Source organism: Myotis myotis, unplaced genomic scaffold (genome assembly GCF_014108235.1).
Source record: "Myotis myotis isolate mMyoMyo1 unplaced genomic scaffold, mMyoMyo1.p scaffold_m19_p_2, whole genome shotgun sequence".
Lineage (NCBI taxonomy): Eukaryota > Metazoa > Chordata > Mammalia > Chiroptera > Vespertilionidae > Myotis > Myotis myotis.
In genome coordinates, this window is record NW_023416324.1 from 153,045,690 (window position 1) to 153,070,490 (window position 24,801).

At 43.4% G+C, this 24,801-nt stretch overlaps 1 protein-coding gene across 1 annotated transcript in view; it reads left to right on the forward strand.

Annotated features, from left to right (window-relative positions):
- Positions 1–24,801, forward strand: part of GAP43 (growth associated protein 43) — a 99,870-nt gene that overhangs the window by 40,575 nt on the left and 34,494 nt on the right. The window contains exon 2 of the mRNA XM_036347135.1: positions 19,712–20,321. Coding sequence (XP_036203028.1) covers positions 19,712–20,321 — 610 coding nt within the window. The remainder of the gene's footprint in view (positions 1–19,711; positions 20,322–24,801) is intronic.

A 24,801-nucleotide genomic window follows, 5' to 3' on the forward strand; every position in this document is an offset into this window, starting at 1 on the left:
CTGTCCATGCCAGAACAGGATTAGATCACAGTCATTTCTCTGATGCTTTCTTTTTTAGGGAAATTGGAAAACAAAACATATAGAACTGAAATTTGCATATAATTAGGACTTCGGTAGTTTGAATGTTTGCATCTTAAATCTCCTTGTGAACTCCCTCAATGCCCAGATACAGTAACTGAGGCCTAGAGAAGTGAAGAGACTTGCGTAAGGTTGTAGTCAGGTTGAAACTGTCAGATGTACAGCCCTGGTCTCTGGTTTCTAACCGAGGGCTTTCGCTGCTTTACCTGCTGGCTCTTATTTCTCTGAATTTTCGTTTAGAGAGACATTCAAGAGGAACTATGGATTTACCAGGACAGGTGTTATAGGTCAGTACATTTCACATTGTGATGTGAAAAAGATTTATTAAAATGCAGCTCCTGGTGAGTAGATCTGGGGCAAGGTTACAGCGCATTGCCACCCAGCTCTTGGCTGTACAGCTGCTGCTGCTCCATCTTCTGTGCAGCAAAAATTATGAGCATCATCTTTCCTCTTTGCTTGTTCTTTCTCACTGGGGATTTAGAGCCTTTTTTTTTTTTCATTGCTTCCTCCTGTTACCAGGTCATTGTGCTCCCTCAGCTAATCTGGATGTCTTTCACTGGCTGTCCTCACCCAGACCTGAGACTGTTAGAAATAGTCCCTAGAGATGGGTATCTTGAGCTGGAGGGTATGATCTTTTGTCTAGTGAGTTAGCACCATCTAACTTGATTCCACAGAAACCTTTCACACATAAGCAACTTGCTCAAATCTGATGGTTAAAAAAAGTCTCTTTTCTTTCTCACACAAGGGGCCTCACAGCTGCAGCCTCTCGCCTTCAGGGAATGCAGCTGGCATGTTGCTTAGCTCATAGGGGTGGCCTTTCAGCTGGGGCTCAGCAAGTCTCTTTGCTTCTGATAACCAGTCACAAATTGGAGGTTCCCATGACCCCCTCCAACTCACAATGCCAATTGCAAGTCCTATAATTCTGACTGACTGGCTGTAAATCAGAGGTTCTCAAAACTCACTTCTTGGGTCCAGTTAATTTGCTAGAGAGGCTCATAGAACTAATCTGTTTACTCACTAGATTACTGGTTTATTATAAATATATATATCCTCCTATCTAATAAAAGAGAAACATGGTAATTAGCCATAACTTTGCTACCCTTCCCATTGGCTAATCAGCGAGATATGAAAATTAACTGTCAACCAAGATGGCAGCCGGCAGCCAGGCAGCTGACGCGAACATGGAGGCTTGCTTGCTCCAGTGAAGGAGGAAGCCAGGTTCCCCACCTGCCACTGCTGGGCTCTGAGCTGCTCTCTAAGAAACATTGTTACAAATATAGAAGCTAAACAAAACCCCAGAAACCTGCTTTCAGTCAGCCAGGATCTCAGAGCTGGAGTCGCAACAAGTTTCAAATACATAAGGTAAACAAAGTCCAGAAACCTGCTTTCAGCAGCCGAGGTCTGAGCTAAAGCCAGCTCTCAGCTCCAGTGACAGCCATAGAAGGTAAATAAATCCAAGAATAAAAAAACTAGGGAAAAAGGAGAGGTTGGGAGCTTCAGTCACCCGCCAGCCTGAAAATGGCCCTCAGCCCCTCACCCAGACTGGCCAGGCACCCCAGTGGGGACCCCCACCCTGAAAGGGCTGTGACCGGCTGCAAACAGCCATCAGCCCCTCACCCAGACTGGCCAGGCACCCCAGTGGGGACCCCCCCACCCTGAAGGGTGTGTGACCAGCTGCAAACAGCCATCATCCCCTCATCCAGGCTAGCCAGGCACCCAAGTGGGACCCCCAGCCTGATCCAGGACACCCTTCAGGGCAAACCAGCCAGCCCCCACACGTGCACCAGGCCTCTATCCTATATAGTAAAAGGGTAATATGCCTCCCAGCACTGGGATCAGTGGAGCCTCAAGGCCTCCTGAACCCGGGATCAGCGGAGCCGCAAGGCCTCCTGGCACCGGGATCAGCAGAGCTGTGAGGCCTCCCGGCACCGGGATCAGTGTAGCCACGAGGCCTACAGCACTGGGATCAGCGAAGCAGCGAAGCCTCAGGGCACCAGGATCAGCAGAGCCGCAAGGCCTCCCAGCACCGAGATCAGCAGAGCCGCGAGGACTCCCAGCACCAGCACCGGGATCAGCGGAGCAGTGAGGCCTCACTGCCCCTGTGTCAAGTGGAGTCACGAGGCCTCCCAGCACCGTGATCAGCTGAGCAGCGAGGCCTCCTGGCCCCTGGAGCAGCGTGACAGGGGGCAGCGCCCAAACCCCCTGATCGCCCTGCGGCTCTGTGTGTGACAGAGGGCAGGATCACAACCTCCCTATCCGCCCTGCTCTGTTCATGACAGGGGAAGGTGCCCCAACACCTTGATCAGCCCTGCTCTGTGCCTGATAGGGGGGAGCTCCCCAACCCCCTGATCGGCCCTGCTCTGTGTGTGACAGGGTGGAGCCGCAACCTCTCCATCAGCCCTGCCTTGAGTGTGACAGGGGGTGGCGCCCCAACCCCCCAATCGGCCCTACCCTGAGCATGACTTAGGGTGGCATCGCAACTTCCTGATCCACCCTGCTCTATGCATGGCAGTGGGGATCTCCCCAACCCCCTGATCAGCCCTGCTCTGTGGGTGACAGGGAAGAGCTCCCCAACCCCTTGATTGACCCTGCTCTGTGTGTGACAGTGTATGGAGCCCCAACCCCCCTGATGGGCCCTGCTCTGTGCGTGACAGGGGGCAGCACCCCAACCCCCTGATTGGCTGGCTCTGTATGTGACACAGGTGGCACCACAACCCCCTGATCTGCCCTGCTCTGTGCATGACAGGGGTCGGTGCCCCAACTCCCCAATCGGCCCTGCTCTGAGCTTGACCAGGGGCTGCGGGGCAGGCACCTAGGGATTGGGCCTGCCCTCTGCCACCCGGGAGCAGGCCTAAGCCAGCAGGTCGTTATCTCCCGAGGGGTCCCAGACTGTGAGAGGGCACAAGTGGGGCTGAGGGATACCCCCCCCCCCCGCCAGTGCACAAATTTTTGTGCACCGGGCCTCTAGTATATATATAACTCAGAAATAGCCAAATGAAAGAGCTGCATAGGGCCAGGCATGGGAATTGAGGGGAGGAGCTTCCATACCCTCTCTGAGCCCACCACTCTGCCTGTATCCCCACTTGTTCACCAAATGGAAGCTCTTCAAACCCTGTCCTTTTGTGATTTTATGAAGGCTTTATTACATAGGAGTGATTGATTAAATTATTAGCCATTGGTATTTGATTCAACCTCCAGCCCCTCTCTCCTTCCAAGAGGTCAAACGTGAAAGTGAAAGTTCCAACCCTCTAAGCCCAGGTATATTCTCCTTAGGTGGGTGTCTAAAAATGATCTGTTTTAAACCTTAGAATAAGGGACTAATGCTCTAAGAAGGAATTTCAGACTTTTGGTAAAAGGAGAATCTTTGTCTAGGACTAGGTGTTCCCTGCACACGTGCTACCACCATTGCCAGCCACCCCCCTTATTACCTTGATTCTACACAGTGCTTTAAATCTTCTATGGTATGCTTCTGGGTGCTTCTATACCATGGCAGAGCTGGAATGCTGTACACCCACAGAGGCTGCACAGGTATCAGGCAGTTTCATTTTGTTAAGCTCACTGGGCTTCAATTGGACTTTTAAAACTAGGGAATTATTCTAGCCTGGAGCTGTTGAGCTACCCATACTGCAGAGAAATGTCTTTGTTGGATTGCCCTGGGAATCTTTTATTCTGAATCTTGGGTCTAGTCCTGAGCTGACACAGGGACAGGGAGCATCATCGACTTCTGGTAAGCCAAGCAGAATTGTGGGAAGAGTGGTTACATCACCCTACATTCTTGGAAGTCTTGAACTCAAATCTTCCTGTGATGACACAAAAGATCCTCATTTCCTGCAGTTTCCCAGTGCCAGGCACAGACTTGGTGCTCTGTGTCTCTGGGTCATGCAACATCACTGTGGCACAACTCATAGCTGTCTATGCATCAAGAAGAAAGAAAGTAATTTTCATTGATCTCAGGACCTCAGAATCAGACTCAATTCAGCTTAATATTCTGGCTCAAAGATTAGGTTATAATAAATCACTGGATGACAGGTTTATATGGACTGATTCAGAAGTTGTAGAATTTGCCTGCCAAGTTATAAAAACAGATTAGAAAAAGGTAGTTTTTCTCTTTGAGGGCAACAGAGGGTGCAGTTCCTCCCTGCTGAACCACAAAGTGGAAGGTGGGCTGGTTCTCTGTGCCATGAGGAACACTGTCCCTAAGCTTCTTCAGTGAGCTATGTGGATGAGCAGTATGACACTTTTTGAGAATATAAGCAGAGCAAGAAGTATGGTGTTTGTGGCATAGTTCTAGATGGATTTCTCTGTCTGCCTCACCTCATTGTCAGGAAAATAACAGAAATAGTTGGTTCATGGAAAAGGCATTTCAGGAACTCTGGCTGGATTTAAATTCTCAGACACAGGAATAAATGACAGAGCCTGCTCTTTACCACTTGCTCAATCCCTTCCTTCTGATGAGAATGTAGATGAGGGTGACTCTAATTTATTCATTGGCTTTTCCCATTTAATTAAATAGCCATAATCCCTGACCCATTCCTCCCATTTCCTTCAGTATTGCTTTCTCTGCTCTCTGATATTTTCTCTCGCCTACTTTCAGAATTAATAGGAAACCTGGTCTCTAAACTGTTCTCAACATCTCAAGTGTGACTCCTCCCTGTCAAAACCTTCACAAGGAAAATGAGTCATGGCATCACCTGGGGGATGAGGTCATGATAGCACAGCCCTTGCTTTGAAATTCTGTTTGTACTTTTCTATTGGACAGAGATTTTGAAAAGGGGAGGATGAAATTTCAGTGACAGGTCTGCAGCCTGGTCCTTTAGGCACTCAGAACTAGCCCACCATTGGCTCGCACGGGCCACAACAAAGTCTGGCTCTGGATTTTTCCACTCTCTAGTCCACTTTTCACCTTGTCTGGGAGCCTTGAGGGGAAACCTGCAGAGTAGAGGGGCCCTCCCTTCCTAGGGTGATTTTATCTCATGTGCAACTTGTACAAGTATTTTGAGTTCAAATCTGGCTCAGCCACTTACTAGCTGTGTGATTTTGAACAAGTTACTTAATGTCCCCGTGCCTCAGTCCCTTCATCTGGAAAATAGATTTAAATTGATTGTGTCTGTTTTTAAACTTTAGAATAAAGGACTAATGCTCCAAGGAAGAATTTCAGACTTTTGGTAAAAGGAGAATCTTTGTCTAGGTGTTCCCTGCACACCCACTACCACCTTTGTCAGCCATTAATTCCCTTATTCTAAAGTTTAAAAACAGTACCGATTACACAGCCTTGTCAGAACTAAATTAGTTAATATATGTAATATATTGCCCTAACCGGTTTGGCTCAGTGGATAGAGCATTGGCCTGGGGACTGAAGGGTCCCATGTGTGATTCCAGTCAAGGGCATGTACCTTGGTTGCGGGCACATCCCCAGTAGGGAGTGTGCAGGAGGCAGCTGATCGATGTTTCTCTCTCATTGAGGTTTCTAACTCTCCATCCCTCTCCCTTCCTCTCTGTAAAAAATCAATAAAATATATTTTAAAATATATATGTAATATATTTAATAAATATATACTTGTGTGTATACATAAAGAACATAATAATTGCCCTGGTTGGTTTGGCTCAGTGGATAAAGCGTCCAACTGCAGACTGAAGGGTCCTACATTCAGTTCTGGTCGGAGGCACATGCCCGGGTTGCAGGCTCGATTCTCAGTGGGGGTGTGTGCAGGAGGCAGCTGGTCAATGATTCTCTCTCATCATTGATGTTTCTATCTCTCTTTCCCTCTCCTTTCCTCTCTGAATCAATAAAAAATATATTAAAAAATAACGGAATAATGTACTTAGAAGAGCATTTGTACATACTACTATATAGTAATAGTTTTTTAAGATTATTAATATTATTTTCTCCAAAGATCTGAATGTATTTTATAGTATTTACCTTTAAAGAATTTTTTTTTTTTATTTTGGAGAGAGAGCATTTATTATTTTTATAAAGTATGTAAGTCCTACAAAATTCTTTCATGTCTCCTTCCCCCCCCCCCCTTGACCTCTCCCTGCTCGCCCACATGAAGCACTTTACCAATACTATTTTTTCATCATCAAGAAAGTTCTGCATAGTAGGCATTAGTATTACAATATGAGGGATGAAGAAACTGAATTCTAAAGAAATTAAGTAGTTTACCTCAGATTGTACATTTAAGCAGCAGCTGAGCCAGGATTTGAACTCAAATCACTTGATCCCAAAGCCACACCAGGGAATGTGTAATCTTGTGTCAGTGTCAATGACTGATGACCAAGAGAAAACTGGATGTCAAAATCAAAGGAGAGGCAAGAAAGGAAGAGTGAATAGGACAATAACATCATGAGCAAATTTAGACTCGGTTATAATTTACAGAGTTTTCTGGTGTCTTGTGTATTTGCCTTTAAAGTGGTTAGTGGCTTGGGGATAAGAATCCAGTTAAAATGGGAGTCTGTCCTCAAACTGTGTGTCTTTTACCCAGCACCCGCCTTACCCTACAACAAAATAATTCATTTTTTTTTTCACACATGGAAGAATACAACATATTTCCTAGAATCAGAGAAAACATTCTTGTACTTTTTTTAGATTTTTTTCAAGTACTATTGTAAATGGGCAGTCACATACCTAGTGATTGATAGTACATTAAGGCATGTGTCACTTAACGTTGATAGATAGCAGTGTCCCTGCAAATCATCCCACCTGCTACGCTACATCATATAAACAAGCACACTGTAAAGAGCAGTATGTTTGCTCTGCAAGTGCAGCTTCAAGAAAAATCTCCTAGCTCCCCCTCCAAACATGTTCCTGCCTCTGGCCCTCCCACATAGAAATTCTGGAGCCACCTCTGTCATAAGATCTGAAATGTAGACCAATTCTGTTAACTGAAACGTACTTCAAATAGTCTTACTGCTGATATTAGCATTGCTATTTATTCAACGACACTTTCTGAGTGTTACATGTTGAATTCTCAGGTTGAATTCTCTGATATTTTAAAATGTAGGAGATTGGAGGCCTATGTTTAAGGCCCATTCTATCATTGGGGGGCTTTCCATCAATCTGCTTTTTTATTTTATAAAGGGGATAGCACATATGCTTAGCCTATTTTATTGTAATTTCTTGAGGAAAAATTTTATGGAGTTGAGAGTACTTTAAAACCTGTAATATAAAAATTCAATCTGCTGTCTTTTTTTTTTCTTCTCTTTTTTGAAAATGGTATTTCCAAGTTCTTTTCCATTCAACTAGGCTTTATAATGACATGACCTCTGATGGCATATTATGACCCTCACTAGATATTAGGTACAACGACATTCAGAAGAGCTTTACTAACTATCCAATGGGGCTGCATTGGATAGAGTTGGAACTCCCAAATCATGATGCTTCTCTCTCCTCAGGACCAGATGCTCCTAAGCTAATCCCCCACGAAATGTCTGGCAGCTGCATCCAGAGCTTTTAGTAAACATGAGTAAATAGACTACATCTTAAAACCTGCACAGGCAATTGTTTTTCTGGATCTGTAAGGGATACGGCTAGGTCAGTGGCATAGATATATGAAATAAGAGCTAAATGAGATTTTTTGGGGAGTGAGGGGTTGTCAGGTGAGGGGTATATACTCTGAAAATGAATAGACTTCTAGTTTAAGTGTATTTCTATCATCAAGATGCTGAACCACATGGAGGTTTAGGAATGAATAAAGATAGAATTAGTGTGTGTTAGGAGGCACAGGAGTGGTATTGGACAATGAAAACAGATCTGCCTCCTTCCCAAGGATAGGAAATAACTGGATTGAGTATTGTGGCACATTTTGGACTGTTTCCTGCTTATTTCTTTGAGGATAGATAGCTTACTAGTACTGTAGAGTTAAGGAACTGGACTCTGTCCTCCCTGGGTGGGGATACCAGCAATCATGGAGATGAATACATCTCACAACCAAACCTCCTTTGCTATGTATCTTATTAACATGCCTTGACTTATTGTCATGATAATGTAGAAATTACTCTGAGATGAAATTACTCGTGATGATGGTAATGATTATGATGAGGAAAACAGTAGCAGCTACTCCTTTTTAAGTATGTACAATATGTCAAGGACTCTGTTAAGAACTTTATATACATTAACTCATTTAACCCTTAAAGCACCCCAATGAGATAGCCCTATATTTCCGATCTTACATATAAGAAAACCAAAGCTGACTTGCCCAAGATCAAGAGTTGATAATTAAGTGGCAGAATCAAGATTCAAGCCTACACACCTATAATTCTGAAGCCCATGTTATTATGCACCAGGGAATATTGGCTTCCCACATTCAATTTTAAAAAGCACTGGATGGGGAGTAGGATTGAGAGTGGGCTCTGGCATTTAGAAGCTGGACCCCTTTATGTTTGCTCAGCTGTTTCAATTGTGCTGTGTTCCTCACATGGTTCTGATGCGGACTGTTTGACATACTAACTGTATATGCTGTACAGCCATAAATGTAGAGGGTAGAGGAATCTGACTGCAAAAGAGTGGCTTGATGAAGCCCCCAAGCATTAGTTCCCAGAGCAAAGCAAAGATACACAGCCAGTGAGCTAGTGCTGCCCGCTGATGTGCTCTCTGATCCCTCACATAGTGTGACTTGTAGTCACTTAACTACAAATACATATTTTGGAGCAACAGTCCTGTGCCAACACTACTTCAACTACCAAAACTTTGAGGATTGTACAAAACTGACAAGGTCTTGCTCTCAGAAAATGTATATTCCAAGGCAAGTTTCAGTTAATTATGAAATTAAAATAGATGTCAGTGATTCTAAGCACAAAGAAGGAAAATCAAGGTAAGTAGACCAAAAGTGACAGTTTTGGGGGAAAGATACATATCAGAGTGGATGAGAAAGGTCTTTCTCATTCACTTATTCATGGAACAAAACTTACCAAGTACTACTGACTTAGAATGTAATTTGTGAAAGAAATTTAATTAAAAAATGAATTAATCACTTTTTGGTATAGTAGGAACAATAGAGTAATTTTTAAATAAGCACTTACCTTGTCCTGTATTCCTGAGTGTCTAACAGGAGTCATTTTGCAGTGCCTTACTTGGAAGGAAGACAGTTCTCTGCCAGGTTCCCTGGGCTCTCAGTACCTTCTCCAGTAGCTCAGGCTGTGCTTCACTCTTGTGAACTCTCATCTGAGAAGAATTCACCTGTGATAGTGATACAAGGGGCTGTCTGTTACTAAGACGCTTTTCTGTCTTTTCCCAGATGCATTGGCTGCCTGCTGTTCTCCCTTTTTCTCCAGTTGTTAGCAGAAGTCTCACAGTCCCTCTTATGTCCTGGTGTGTGATTTCAGCCTTTTCAGTGGCTTGATGGGGGAGTCCCTCCCTTTTTGTTCCTAGCTGTGGTATGCTGTCTTTAGTATGCTGACGCTTGTCTGTTAGTGGTCTCTATAGGCACAGACACCTCTCTCCAAGAACAGGTGTAGTGTCTGCCCACCTTTCCCTTCTTTGAGCATGCCAATTGTAGAGGTAGTAAATACTTGTAAAGGTAATGAACACTTATAGAGATAGTGAACACTTGTAGAGGTGGTGAACACTGATAGAGGTAGTGGACGCTGGTAGAGATAGTGAACAGGCAATGCTTATCAAAGGCTCTACTCCTGCTGCTCAAGAGTGGAGGCCTTCCTCCCAGAGCTGACTCTCAGCAGGTATTTACTTGGGCATCAGTGACTTTGACCTTGATTCAGTCAGGTTACTTATACCTTTGTCTGCCATACCAAGGGTTTTTCTGAAAGAGTTTAGGCAAATTATTCGGTTCAGCATGTGCCCTGGTAGATCAACCAACATAAGTATGTGCCTCATCTCAAACCTGGGCTCCTCCGGGTCCCAGTTTAAGAAATGGGGCCTTCCTTCCTTAAATGACCAAGGACTAGTCATCCCACCCTACAACTTTAGGCCCTGAGGCTCATTATACAGTTAAGTATAAAAAGAGAGAAGGGGAGCATCTTCAATAATCTCCCATGAATATTTTCACTGTTTTACTAATGGAAAAGCAGAAATATATATTTAAAAATAATTTGATTGATATGACTGTAGGCAATCCATAGATAAAATGAATGTCAATTTTTTATCTTAGACTTATTGACATTTCCAGGAGCTTTTAAAATTACTTTCATTATAATGTCATTTCTATAGTTTTGTGACTTCTCTCCTTGTCTGACCCTTGCACATTCATTTTCATAATTGGTTTTTGTGTTCAACCTCACCATATGAAGTCAGTTATTCAGTTACATGTTGGGAAAACATACTTGTCTTAGTCAGGTGCTCTTCTTTGCCTATCATCGTCTTTCTGAAGTGGCACTGAGATGTTTAAATTTAGATTTATTCAACAAATATTAATGAGCATCTTCTATGTGTCAGATGCTATTTTAGAAACTGGAGATTTGGCTTTAAACAAAATAGACAAAGTCTTTAGTATGCTTGTCTGTTAGAAGGTACTAATTTAATGTGCCCTTTGCCTCTTCTCTATCTGTCTTTGTGGGACAAATAGAATTACAAATATACAAAAAAAAAAAACTCTTTTGATTGGACACTGAGTTCTCCAGTATTACCTCATACTGTGTTGAACATGCCACTTCATATTCTTTTGGAAGCAGGTGGGCTGTACATGTTAAATAAATAATATGTGGAATTGAGCTGAAGACCTATATCTTGATCACCAGCTATTATCTGAAAAGGTAACATTACTATTCCAATGTCCAATATAGGATATTTGGTTTTCTTACGTAGTGAGTCAATCAATTGGCATTTATTGTCTACTTATTATAACTCTGGAGCTGCAGCAGTATGCTGCACCCTTCAATTGAAGGGAAAAAGCAAGTTCCCTTACTACTACTCCGCCAGGATTTGAAAGATCACTCTTGATGTCTCACATTCCCCTGGAGAATTGCTTAGTTATCATATATTTGTGCTCTCACCTGCACAGAAACTAAAAAAAGACTTTTCACTGGACTGAAAACCAGGGGTTTCAAAAAGTGATGATATTTCTTGGCAAAATCACAATAGTTTCATTGTTTCTACCTGCATCCTGCTCCCCAACCCCTCACACCATAGATATTTCAACAGGATTGACTATTGAGGGAACCCTAGGTATCTAGGTGTTTTAAATAACACCTTCTTCCCTATAACTGCCCAGAAACCTGCAGTCAATTTATCTGCATAACTGGAGGAGACTGGCCCATCCTCCTTTCCCTCCCCCATAAGAGCATTTCACTGGATTTCTGATTTTTGACTGGGATCAAAGAAAGCACAGAAACTCCACTGTGAATTTCTTTACTATCTGGATATTTCCCCTAAAGTATGTGCTATCAACTATGCTTAAAATCAACTAAGCTTAAAAAAAGAGTGAAATTTTCTTATGTGTGTGTCACCTCAATAAATTATTAATTAAAAATAGAATGAGTTGTAAGTAAATATCTGCCAGATTTTATATATATCCTTCAACACTTTATTCTGGTTTTCTATGGGTTAATAAGATTCTCATAGGCATGTAAACTATAGTGTGCTAAAGAAAACTTTGCTTAGAATATTTATTTCCCTTTAATTTTGCTTCTCAGAAATATCTTTTGTTCAATCAAGTTGAAAATATTTTGGTTTTCTAAATATATTATTAGAATAATTGGTATTACATCAATGACTTTCTAAAGCATTTAAAATTCAATCCTGCTTAAGAGAAACTTTGAGGTATTATAAAAGTAGTATTTATAGCTGGCAGCAGTAGATACAGGGCCAAGTTTTTCATGCTCTGAAGGTTGAGGCATTCCTATGATAATTGGAAAACGTTAAATGAATTGAGGTGTCCCAGTTAAATGGATGATGTTATTTTAGTTCTAAAAGTCAGGCTTTCAAGGATTTTTGCCCAAATTTCTTTTGTAACATAAAGAATGCAAATGTTTGGACATCTTAGAATAAATCCTAAATTGTCCACTTCTCCTTCCCCCAGAGAGAAAAGAAACTATTAACCAGAGTAACAATGTTGGATATTAAATAACTACTTTTTTTTTGCTTTCTTATCTGTAATTCTTTTTTTTAAAATATATTTTATTGATTTTTTACAGAGAGGAAGGGATAGGGATAGAGAGTTAGAAACATCGATGAGAGAGAAACATGGATCAGCTGCCTCCTGCACACCTCCTACTGAGGATGTGCCCACAACCAAGGTACATGCCCTTGACTGGAATTGAACCTGGGACCTTTCAGTCTGCAGGCCAATGCTCTATCCACTGAGCCAAACTGGTTAGGGCTGTAATTCTTAAATATTAATGAAAATATTGCCCTTTCATCTAAAGAATGTAGAAATTTGACTAAGTCTCAACAAATGAGTATAATGATACCTTTCATCTTCTTTAGACCAACATTCACCCAAGATTTTAGTCTTGGTTGAAAAGTAAAGATTTCAGATATCATGGTTTTCTCTAATACTTCAAAAATTATGGAGCTCCCAAATATATTGGTCAGTAAAAATACTAAGCTACAACAATGAAAATTCCTGAATAAGTTATTACAACTCATAATGGTACTCTTCCTACATGTAATACACTGCACTGGAATATCCTTCTCAGTGAATTCACATTCAGCAACAATTACATGTAAAAACAAAATAATTTTTAAATTCCCTCAGAAGACATCAGAGCTCAGCACAAAGCTTATTTGTAGCAAGGCTGAGTACAAAAAAAAAGCAAACAAAAAAACAAAACAAAACAAAAAAAAACCCACCTATTTTAATGAGACTTATGAACTGACTCTTTAACCACTAAATACCAGTATACTCTTTTTATGGACCTTCTCTATCTATAACTCACATGTTTATTCTATACTAGAGGCCTGGTGCATGAAATTCGTGTATGGATGCAGTCCCTAGGCCTGGCCGGTGATCGAAGTGTGAACATCTGGCATGGAAGAGCAGGTCCCTGCCGACCTCTGGGCCCTGGGCAGCACCTGGGTCCCCACGCGCCCCCTTCGCCTGAGTCACAGCACCCGAGTCCCCACATGGAGATGCGGTGAGCGGGCTGGACACCGCAGGCTGGGGCACAGCATGGGCCTCTGGGCCGCCCAGCAGTGCTGCATGGAAGCAGACTGGCAGTGCGGTTTCTACCAGCTGGCCTTGCAGACCGGCTCCTGTGCAAAGCCATGGGGAGCCCGACTGACTCCTGCAGTCCCGGCAGCTGTGATCTGGCTCACTTGGAAGAGGCTGTGTGGGTGCAGGGTGGGCTCTTCAGGGGCGCCTGGCACCTGAGCATGGGGGCTTCCTGGCACTTGACCCCTGGAATCCTGGGAGAGAGTAGCAGGGAGAGTGAGAGTGAGCTCAGTGGATATCCCACATTCTCACCACACCTCCGTCCTCATTACCCCTGCCCCCAAGTAGCTGGTGAGAGGTCGCAGCCTCCCAACCCGGGCAACCGCAGAAGGTTGGTCACCGCTACCCACCCTCAGTTTCCTGTCCCAGCCCGGGGCCTGGCCCTGATTGGGTGATCAGGACTGCCCACTGCTGGTCGCTGTTTGTGGGCGATGGATCAGGGCTGAGCCCCCAACCCAGCTCCTTCAGCACCTGGGAGCCCGGCAGCGGCCCTGCCCACCACCACTGGTCACTGTCTGTGGGGCGATCGGCTGGGCAATCAGGCCCCCGCTCGCACCCACGTTGGCCTGATATCGCCTGCTTACCTGCTCCACCATTCCATCACAGTTCCGCTCTCATCAGGCCCATTGGGGCTGGCAGTGCATCCACTGCCACCCACTGCTGGCGCCACATTGCCTGCCATGTTCTGCGCTGCCCTCTGGTAGTCAGCACACATCATAGCAAGTGATCAAACTCCCAGTCTCCCAGTTGAACTGCGGGTCGAATGACCACCTGCATATTAGGTTTTTATTATATAAGATGTATAATTTGCATATTAGGCTTTTATTATATAGGACTAGAGACCCAATGCACAAAAATTTGTGCACTCGGCAGCGGGGGAGTCCCTCAGCCTGGCCTGTGTCCTCTTGAGTCTGGGACCCATCGGGGGATAACCACCTGCTGGCTTAGACTCGCTCCCCAGGGAATTGGGCCTAAGCTGGCAGTCAGAAATCCCTCTGGCAGCCCAGCAGCCCTCAGGGGATGTCCACTTGCCAGCGGGGAGCAGGCCTAAGCTGCAGTTGGATATCCTTAGTGCTGCTGAGGAGGCAGGAGAGGCTCCCACCACCACCGCTGTACTGGCAGCCATCCGCCTGGCTGTGACTGAGCAGGGCTCCTCCTGTGGGAATGCACTGACCACCAGGGGGCAGCTCCTGCATTGAGTGTGTGTCATAGTGACCAGTCATTCTCAGTCGTTCTGCTGTTAGGGTCAATTTGCATATTACCCTTTTATTATATAGGATAGAAGCCTGGTGCATGGGTAGGGGCTGGCTGGTTTACCCTGAATGGTGTCCCGGATCAGGGTGGGGGTCCCGCAGGGGTGCCTGGCCAGCCTGGGTGAGTGGCTGATGGCTGTTTGCAGGCTGGCCACAGCCCCTTCAGGTTAAGGGTCCCCCCTGGGGTGCCTGGCCAGCCTGGGTGAGCGGCTGATGGCTGTTTGCAGGCTGGCCACAGCCCCTTCAGGGTGGGGGTCCCCACTGGGGTGCCTGGCCAGCCTGGGTGAGGGGCTGATGGCTGTTTGGAGGCTGGACACAGCCCCTTCAGGTTAAGGGCCCCCCCTGGGGTGCCTGGCCAGCCTGGGTGAGTGGCTGATGGCTGTTTGCAGGCTGGCCACAGCCCCTTCAGGTTAAGGGTCCCCCCTGGGGTGCCTGGCCAGCCTGGGTGAGCGGCTGATGGCTGTTTGCAGGCTGGCCACAGCCCCTTCAGGGTGGGGGTCCCCACTGGGGTGCCTGGCCAGCCTGGGTGAGGGGCTGATGGCTGTTTGGAGGCTGGACACAGCCCCTTCAGGGTGGGTGGGGGGGATCCCGCTCGGGCCAGCTTGGCCAGCCTGGGTGAGGAGCTGAGGGCCGTTTTCAGGCTGGCCACATCCCCTTCGTGGTGGGGGGCCCTACTGCGTGAGTGGCTGATGGCTGTTTGCAGGCTGGCCACGGCCCCTTCAGGTGGGGGGTCCTGCTGGGGTGCCTGGCCAGTCTGGGTGAGGGGCTGATAGCTGTTTGCAGGCTGGCCACAGCCCCCAGTCATCCAAGTTCCCAGTGGAGGCTGGCTGGAAGCAGGTATCTGGGATTTATTTGCCTTCTATCATTGAAACTTTCTTGCCTTTAGTGGAGGCCACAGCCAGCCAGGGCAGGCAGGAAGCTTGGCTTCCTCCATTGCTGGGGCAACTAAGCCTCCTGCTTGCTCCAGCTCCGTGGCTGCCGGCCGCCATCTTGGTTGGGTTAATTTGCTCTCTGATTTGCTGGTGGGCGTGGCTTGGGGTGTAGCAAAGGTTAGGTCAATTTGCATGTTTCTCTTTTATTTGATTAGATGCCTTACTCCACAAAATGGTTAGAAAATCAGGTGTCTGCTGTGAATTCCTTGTAAATTATTGATCGTTAAAGCACTATGGACTTATTTTAACAAATAACATTTAAAAAAGAATCCTGTGTGTCCTGTGTGGTAGATACTCTATTCATCTCAGTAGAGTGTCTATAGTGCCTTGTACAGGCACTCAGTATTGTTAAATAAGTAGATAAATGAGAATTTTACAAGGGTGCTTTATGGATTGTCTGCTACAAGAAAGACCAAGCTATTCCAGGTCACTGAAGCAATAAAATTGGACTTGGGTTGGATGGGAGAGAAGAGGACCTGAGTTCAAATACCAGTTGAGCCACTCACTCACTTTGAATTGAGGCAGGTAACTTTTCAAGGCCAGGATGGCTGTTTGTTTTTTTAGAAACTGAAAGGGCTATGCTAAATGTACTGACTGATGTCTGGTTTCCCTGGGCTCAAAAGCCCTTTGTCTTAGATACAGTCTTCTGTTTCTTTTGTTAAAAATATGTTTTTATTGATTTTTTAGAGAGAGAAGAAGGAAGAAGAGAGAGAGGGAAACGTCAATGTGAGAGTGAAACATCTATCAGCTGCCTCCTGCACGCCCCCGACAGGCATGTGCCCACAACCTGGCATGTGCCCTGACCAGGAATCAAACCAGCAACATTTTGGTGCACAGGGCAACTGAGCCACACCTGCCAGGGTTTCTGTTTCTTTTTGAGAAAAGTCAATTTGGCTTGACATCTTGGGGTTGCCCCCACAGCTAGCTTTAGGGAAGGTTCTCTTCTTCCTTCATCTCTCTACAAAATACGCTCTCAGTCCAACTACTTCTAGTACTGTGAAATGAATTAAACAAGAAAATAACCTCTAGTTGAAGCTATATTAATAGAATCAATTACATATTTTTTAAAAAGACACACACACACACACAATCTGGCACTGTCTAGCTTATGACCGAGTTTTTATTTAAAATATTTTTTTTCTTGATGCCTCTGTTCAATCACTTAAGTCTGACCTCATAGGCTGATTTATTCCCTCCATTTCCCTCCTCCTTATGTCCTCTCTCCTCTCCTCTTTTGTTTTTCCTTTCCTTCTCTTCCCTTCCTTCCCCCTTCTCTTTCTATCCCTGTCTCCCTTTATCTAAAATATTTGTGATAGTTGTCTTTTTCCAACCAATCTCTAAAATTCAGTTTCCCTAAATCTCTAATGACATCAAATGGTCCCGCCTGTTCCTCCAGTTAGAGCTACATGCCCATGGAGGACTTTGAGCACCTCTTTGGGTGTATCAACCCATCTGGACACCTACCTTTTACAGAATAATCTTCACCTCTCACTTCTAACTCAATCTTTCATAATTCTCTTCCTTCCTGCCTACCCCTTATCTCTTGTGTTTCTTAGACTCCTGGATTGTTCAGGTGAAACTGGTCCCACAATCTTGGCACCGAAGTCTACTCTGTGCCTTTCTAAATAATAATTTCAACATGGAGGCTGTGTATAGAAGCTTAAACACTAATCATTTGGAAAGGTAAAGTGGCAGATGATCAGAAAAATTGAGGTGGGAACAGAAGGATTGAGTAGAGCTCTTCCTTTATCCACGTAAAGTTTCTTTCTTTATATCATGCAGATTCCCAGCTTCCTTATTTTATTGTTTTCCAGCTTTTCAAGAATTTCATCTCCTTCGATTTATGTTCTAAAAAAAAGGGGGAAGGCTCTAAAATTATAGCTTTCTTGAATCACTAGAGGGTCTTTTCTGCACACCTGCCCTCTATGAGATAATTGGTTTGTCTACTTCCCAAGGAGCAGTTTTTGTATTAAAGAATCACTTGGCATCAATGCCCAAGTGCAGATGTCCTGTCATATAAGATGGTGCCTCATTCAGAAAACTCAAGATAGAGTAAAATAAATTAACAGCATCTCGGCTCCATGCTCCATTCACAACTGTTAATTTAACAGGGTTATGCTTCCATCTCTGAGCAGAGAGCGCCTGGCAGGGACAGCTGCTCCCCTGCCCCAGATTGTGCCGTGTGTCCCAGTAGGAGTCTTCAGGAGCAGCAGGAGAGTGGAAAGGCAGTAGTGCATCAGAGAACTGAGCAGTGCAGCATCATGGTCCCTGGAGGAGCGAGCAGGCCGGGCCTGTACAAAGTGCTTTTCATTTAGTCCTTCTTTCTTTGTGTGGATATACACACAGTTATCTGAGGAAGAAGTAGTTTTCTTGGATTTTACTGAAAAATTGTCAGTCCTGCTTTTACTGTCATATATAGCTTTTCAAAAATACTTTTGTATATCCACTGCACATTGATGAACTTACCTAACAACAGGCTCATATGTTTGTCCAAATTATGTCAGACAGGCCTACAACCTGATTAGCTGGATCTAGGTCACTGGGGCAGAGCTGGTATGACAGGTGGAAAACGTACCACTGTGTTGGCCTGCTGTAGCTTACTCCTAAACTAGAGCAAAGGCCACGGTCAGGCCAAAGTCAAGATTGAAGCCAACCACAGGACTCAGTACATAATAAGCACTCTTTTTGTTGTTGTTAATCCACACCCAAGGATATTTTTTCCATTGATCTTTAGAGAAAATGAACAGAAGGGGAGAGAGAGAGAGAGAGAGAGAGAGAGAGAGAGAGAGAGAGAGAGAGAGAAACATGAATATGAGAAAGACATCATTTTGTTGCCTCCCGCACCTACCCCAACCAGGCTGGGAATTGAGCCTGCAACTGAGGTACATGTCCTTGACCAGAATCAAATCTGAGACCCTTCAGTCTGTAGGCCGGTGCTCTAACAACTGAGCAGAACTGGCTAGGGCAGCACTCTTTTACTATTATTATTTTAAATGTATCTTTATTGATTTCAGAGAGGAAGGGAGAGAGAGATAGAAACATCAATGATGAGAGAGAATCACTGATCAGCTGCCTCTTACATGCCCTCCCACTGGGGATCGAGCCCGCAACCCAGGCATTTGCCCTTGACCAGAATCAAACCTGAGACCTGTTCGTCCACTTAATCCACTGAGACAAACCAGCTAGAGCTATTATTGTTTTTTTTAAGGAAAATTGCTGCATCGTTCACTGTTGTATTTCCCCAGTGCTCCAGAGTTAAAGGAAGGAATGCACGGAGACTATAAGCAACCACATTGGGGCACCATGGTGAGCAATGGAGCTATATGGAATTTGGGTACTTGCCCATACTGTGTATTTCTTTCCATGAATATACCTTCTATGCCTATCCTCTGATTTAATTTCCTTGTGGAAAAAAGTTATATGCAGCATACTATGCTGTAAATGTTGTATCAAATGATAAAAAATGTGTATTTTAGTCTCTTGCTTTTAATACTAGAATGGCTCTATCAGTAATAACATAAAACTAATTTTAGGTTTAAATTGCTTTGGGAATAAGAAATTGTGATTTGGTGAATATATATACCACTTTTTCAAAAGTGGAAACAGTGTTTTTCATTCTCATTTTTTTAAAAAACAAGAATAACGGCCACTTTCCGTCTTCAAATTGTGGAGATTTGGTGTGTTGACTACTAATGTTGGACCACACACAAGGGAAAGTAGACATCATTGTGTGACCAGCATTCTGAATTATAACATTTTAAGCAAAAGCCCCAAAGCCCTGAACTCCTTTGCAGTTGTACAAAACCCTGATAGAATTTGTTGTCTAAACCTCTACCATACTCTTTGCCCTGAATCTATTGATTTCTTGACCAGACTTGAAATCCTGGGGAGGCGGGTGGACAATACACACAGAGTTTTCCATAATATTTTTAAATGTGAAGTTTTGCATAGAGTTCCTCTCAGCAACCCTGAAAAAGAAATATCTGTCAGAGCGCTTTGATTAAAACCTAGAGTGGATGTGATCTGAGTAGCCAAGGTACATCCATGGAATGGCTGGTTGAAGTTTGGCAATGCAGAGACATGGAGCTGGGGAAGGAAACACATATAAATCCATGCCAGTGATTCTCCAAGGCCAAAAGGATGTGTTTTCCCATAAAATAATGTGTTTTCTACTCAATTCTCCACCATGAAGAGAGAGGAGGCTTAATTTGAATTTCCACAGTATTGTTGATGTCTGTGCTTGGCACAGTACAAATCATTCAATAAATATTTGTTAAATGCTATGATCTGAAGGGAAAAAGCATCAATTCATCTCTCCCTTTTCCCCCCCCTTTTCTCCTAAAAGGTTGAAAAAAATGATGAGGACCAAAAGATCGAACAAGATGGCATCAAACCAGAAGATAAAGCTCATAAGGCCGCGACCAAAATTCAGGCTAGCTTCCGTGGACACATAACAAGGAAAAAGCTCAAAGGAGAGAAGAAGGGCGATGCTCAAGCTGCTGAGGCCGAAATGAATGAGAAGAAGGATGACGCCCCTGTTGCTGATGGCGCCGAGAAGAAGGAGGGAGAAGGTCCCACTACCACTGAAGCGGCCCCGGCCACTGGCCCCAAGCCTGAGGAGGCCGGTAAAGCAGGAGAAGCTCCCTCCGAGGAGAAGAAGGGGGAGGGCGCCCCTGATGCTGCAGCAGAGCAGGCAGCCCCCCAGGCTCCAGCCCCCTCAGAGGAGAAGGCCGGCTCTGCTGAGACAGAAAGTGCCGCTAAAGCTTCCACCGACAACTCGCCGTCCTCCAAGGCGGAAGACGCCCCAGCCAAGGAGGAGCCTAAACAAGCCGATGTGCCTGCTGCTGTCACTGCTGCTGCTGCCACCACCCCTGCTGCAGAGGATGCTGCCACCAAGGCAACAACCCAGCCTCCCACGGAGGCTTCGGAGGGCAGCCAAGCCGAGGACAAGATAGGTGAGCTACTATGAGGGTCAGAGGCCACGGGTGGGTAGCCACCGGGGCCTTTCGGAAAGCCAGGCCACCTGGGCCATCAAGGGAGAGGGGAATGTCTCTAGAAGGTGTTTTCAAGAAATTAAGGAAAGCTATGCTTAAGTCCCCAAAGAGGCGGGACTAAGAACTAACTCTGGCCACTTATATTCCCAAATGTCTCCAAGTCTGAAGGAGAACTCTGGCAGGTAGCAGCCAGGACTAGGAAGATGTGGCAATTACCTTATTAATAGGATTGGCATAAACAGGAAAGCTAGGTAATCTTAGTTTAAAAAAATATATATTCTATGTGCAAGATAGACTTAGTTTAATAAGTAATTACTGAGGCCACATATATTTTATGGACAGGAATTAACTAATGTGATTATTTGGCTTTAAGAAGTGCCTGTTATGAGAACAGCCAACTCCTTATTGATTCAGATGATCTAGTTTCTGAATTGCCGGCAGCAAAAACATAATCTCAGACCACCTTTCCCTTATCCCACAATATGTTACTGGGCATTCTCCCCACCATCAATTGATGAGTAGTGTGTGTATGCTCGGAGAATGCTAATTATAACAGTAATCGGGGTCAAACTAATTAGGAAAGTAAGTCTATTAATGTTGCCAAAAACAAAAGAAAAAAAACCCCAATATAGAACATGTTGTGAAGTTAAACATCAATTATCATTTTATTATAGAAGATGCTACTTTCTGCCATATGCATAAATAATTGAGGGTTGACTGTGATTACAAACAGGTTCTGGATTTGCTTTGGTTTGAAGCTCTTACTTGAATATTGGAGTGTTTTCACCGTTATTGCCAAAGAGACTGTGCGGAATGGAAATAGAGCATTTCCAAAACAAGATAAATTTAACAGACCTTCACCCCTGGGGACTAAGACCTGTCCCTCACCCCACCCACCCACAGTGCTGAAGGAGGCCAACAGCCTCTATGGTCTTTCTTCAGCCAAGTATGACTCATTAACACCTTTCAGCCCCAAAGACCTTACAGGTTAAGTTGTTTCTGTACCAGTTTTAAAAATTGGGTTTATTCCTTTAGAACTTCATGGACTTAACCCATGATGTGTCCAAGGACCCAAACTTGGACTGGCCCACACTGTGCCCACACTGCTCCGTGAGAATGCTCTGGGAAATGTTTGGCATCTGCCCGTTAGATTGAAAAAGTAATTATTGGAAATTTGCCTTTATTCCCATCCCTCCAAATTAGATACTGGAAGATGGCAGATGATTATTCAAATATTTTCAGTTCTGCCTCTTTTATCTTGCCCCCAAATTCTGGAAGAAGCCAGATTATATTATCATTATTATTATATCGCATGCTTCTTTCTATCAGTGATTCATTTTAAATATTTATTCTAAATACATACCTGCCCCAGAAGCCAGACTTTGGGGTTAAGAAGAAGAGGATTTTCTTTTTTCCTGGACAAGGAAAGGCATGTGGTAAAGAATATGGTGTTTGTTTTAGTTTACCAAGAAAAACAAACCACTGTTAACTACTTTTCTTTAAGTTGAAGATTTTAGCCTCAGTTATGATGGCTGGAAATCATTTTGCATATGACAGACTACTTATTATGTATTTTCAAACATTTTAGAAATTAATCATGCTTTTAAAATATAGAAAATATTTGACATTCCTCAGACCATATTTTTAAACAGGGATTTCTAAAATTGTGAGCATAGACAGAAAGACATGGTGTGATTTTTAGGTATATGATCATGATGTGAATTAATAGAATGACTGCTTGGATCAATGAAAAGTCTAAAATATAATATATCTTAAGAACATTTACATGTATTATTTTTTTCAAGTTATGATAATCCAAATGAATTAGTAAAGTATTTTATGTAGTACATGCTCAATAAATGTCAGATATTGAATAAATGAGAAGTGACTAGACTTAAATTATAGATCATTTGTTCACTCATTCATATAATCTTCCTGCAACCTTGCTTAATCTACACGTATATTTGATTAAAAGTGTGTCTGGTCAGTAAAAAGCAAATAGAAATCATCTTCTGCCCTAAATTTTATAAGTTCTGGCTGAAGAATATCTCAGTTGGTCTGATTTTATTATGTGCATTGATAAGTAATTGAAGGTGTAGGTAAAGTTCAACTTGAGGGTAATTAAAAGGCAAATTTATTATTGTTTCGGAGCTGCAGCTAAGTAGTGTCCTCTGGGTTGGATCCTGAAATGCTGCCTGTAGTTTGGACTGGTGTATCTATTAGTCTTGCCTGCTGTATGTGACAAGCACAAATTGCCCAGATGTGCTGAGTTTCATGGAGTCACAGAAACTAGAGTTGACAAGGAGATCTATCACAGCATCTCGAACCCAAATTCCCAGGGGCCCTGCACATCATTTTCTTCTATCTTCCATTGGATTGTTTTCCAATCCAGGTTAAAATAACAATATTTCCAATTGGCCTCTCCTGTTTGGAGATGGATGCCTACTTTGGGTTGCCTGGAGGGGTGTAGAGAGATAATCTGAGAAAGTGAATGGGGTTGGGGCAAAACAAGTCAAAAGAGAGAATTCAAGACAATAATTTGGTCAAAACTTTTACACCAAATCTGATCACTGCTTTAATATATAAAGAAATGCTTTATAAATTATAAATATGTAGTTTATTTTACCCCCTTTAAAAATTATTTATGGGTTTGTTATAGGTGGATGCCATTTACATTAGGACCTTTGGAGTTGGGTTTCTTTTAATCCTTCAACTATATCTCCCTCTCTTTGCTTTGGCACTCTGCCTGCCCATTTCTCAACATGCTTATGACCATAAGGTTTCAGTGTGTTCCTGATGATTATTCCTTAGTAGGAGGAGGAGTGTTCAAGGCTCCTCTGGGACACTGCCCTCCTGCAGCATGAGGAGATAACCAGCAAGCCGCCTTCAGTGATTATGTCATTGCTATCTCCTGAACAGCGCAGTGTGCCCATTGGGCTCTCAGCGAAGGAATTCTGTTATGTTTCTTCTACCCGTGGTAACCTATTGACTTTCTCCAGTAGAAAATTCTAAAATTTCTGCTGTAGCATATTCAGTGCCATAGTATTACCAAGATAACACAGCTCAGTGGCCAGAAATCAGAGATACTGACTGGGTGGCTACCAGGGGGTACTTGACTGATATTGGTAGGAAGTGTAACCCAAGTTATCCTAGATTTTCTGTGTTGATCTTGGTTGTATTTTATTTTCATGATCTCTATATCCCTTTCTTTTTTTTATTACCTCTTTCTAATTGGGATCATTAATAATGATGGTATTTGCCATTATCTGAATAGAAAAATTAACTTAGTGTGTTCCTACCTCTCTTTCTCCTTCCTTGTTTGCTTCCTTCCTCCTTCCCTTCATCCTTCTCTTTCTCTCTCCCCTTCTTCCTTCCTTTTTTTCTCCCATGTATATTAACTTTTTACTGTGATAGGGCTCCGGGGTCATAAAGATAAGTAAGATAGGGCTGATCTTAAAGAGTTCTCATTTGGTAGTGGGGTTGGGATAAAGTTCAAGGAGTGATGTTGAAAATGTTTACAATAATAATTTCAACTCAATTACATTCTGCAAATAGGTATGGAGTGCTTCTTTATGCCAAGGCACTGTGGGACATAATAGGAATGAGATGGTGCTTCTTGCAGTTTGATACATGCTATACAAATTTCTATATAATGTGTGTCTCTATAGCTAAATTAATAGCCAAAAGAATGAATGCCAAATGTATAGTTTCTGGAATGATAATTATTTGTAAGAAAGTGAAATATTCAGCCCATATTTCTGTATTTGGGGAAATTCTTTATGTTCCCCAGAATAATGTTTTTCTAAGGCCAAGGTAACCAACGATAATTTTTTTATCTTTCCAAAAGCTGATCATCTTCCACCGAGCTCTGTGTTAGATATTAGCTTTCCCAAAGATATTTACACTTCTTTGGCAGGGTGCCTCATAGGCGGTTTTGATTTGAAATGTGGTTTTAACCACTTCCCAAATTTATAAGCCACTCATAAAGAGCAAAAATTTGGATTGTGAAAAGTCCATAAATGCTGTCTATAAAACATGGGCACTCTGTCAGATGCTCAGTGGCATGGAGCTTAAATACTGTTGATTATTAGGCTTTTATGGCACACTGTTATATTGCTAGAGTAATCATTTTTATTGGCTTTTCTTGACAATAATTCAGTGCCTTTGATAATATTTTCCTTTCTATTTTTACATTCTGAGAATACGGGCAAATGAAACGGGTATTGTGCCCACAAGCGCAGTCAAACAAAACAAGGGTCAAATTGGTAGACCTCCAAACCTTCTCCTTAACTTCAGCCCTGTAGTTCTTTACCTCTCTTTTAAGGTGTTGTGTTTTCATCTCAATTCTTGCAATTTATCTTATCAGTTGTGATATTTTTTATTATTGTTGGGAGGTATAAATCAGGTCTTTCCTCAGGCATTCTCTGTCCTGCATGCACAG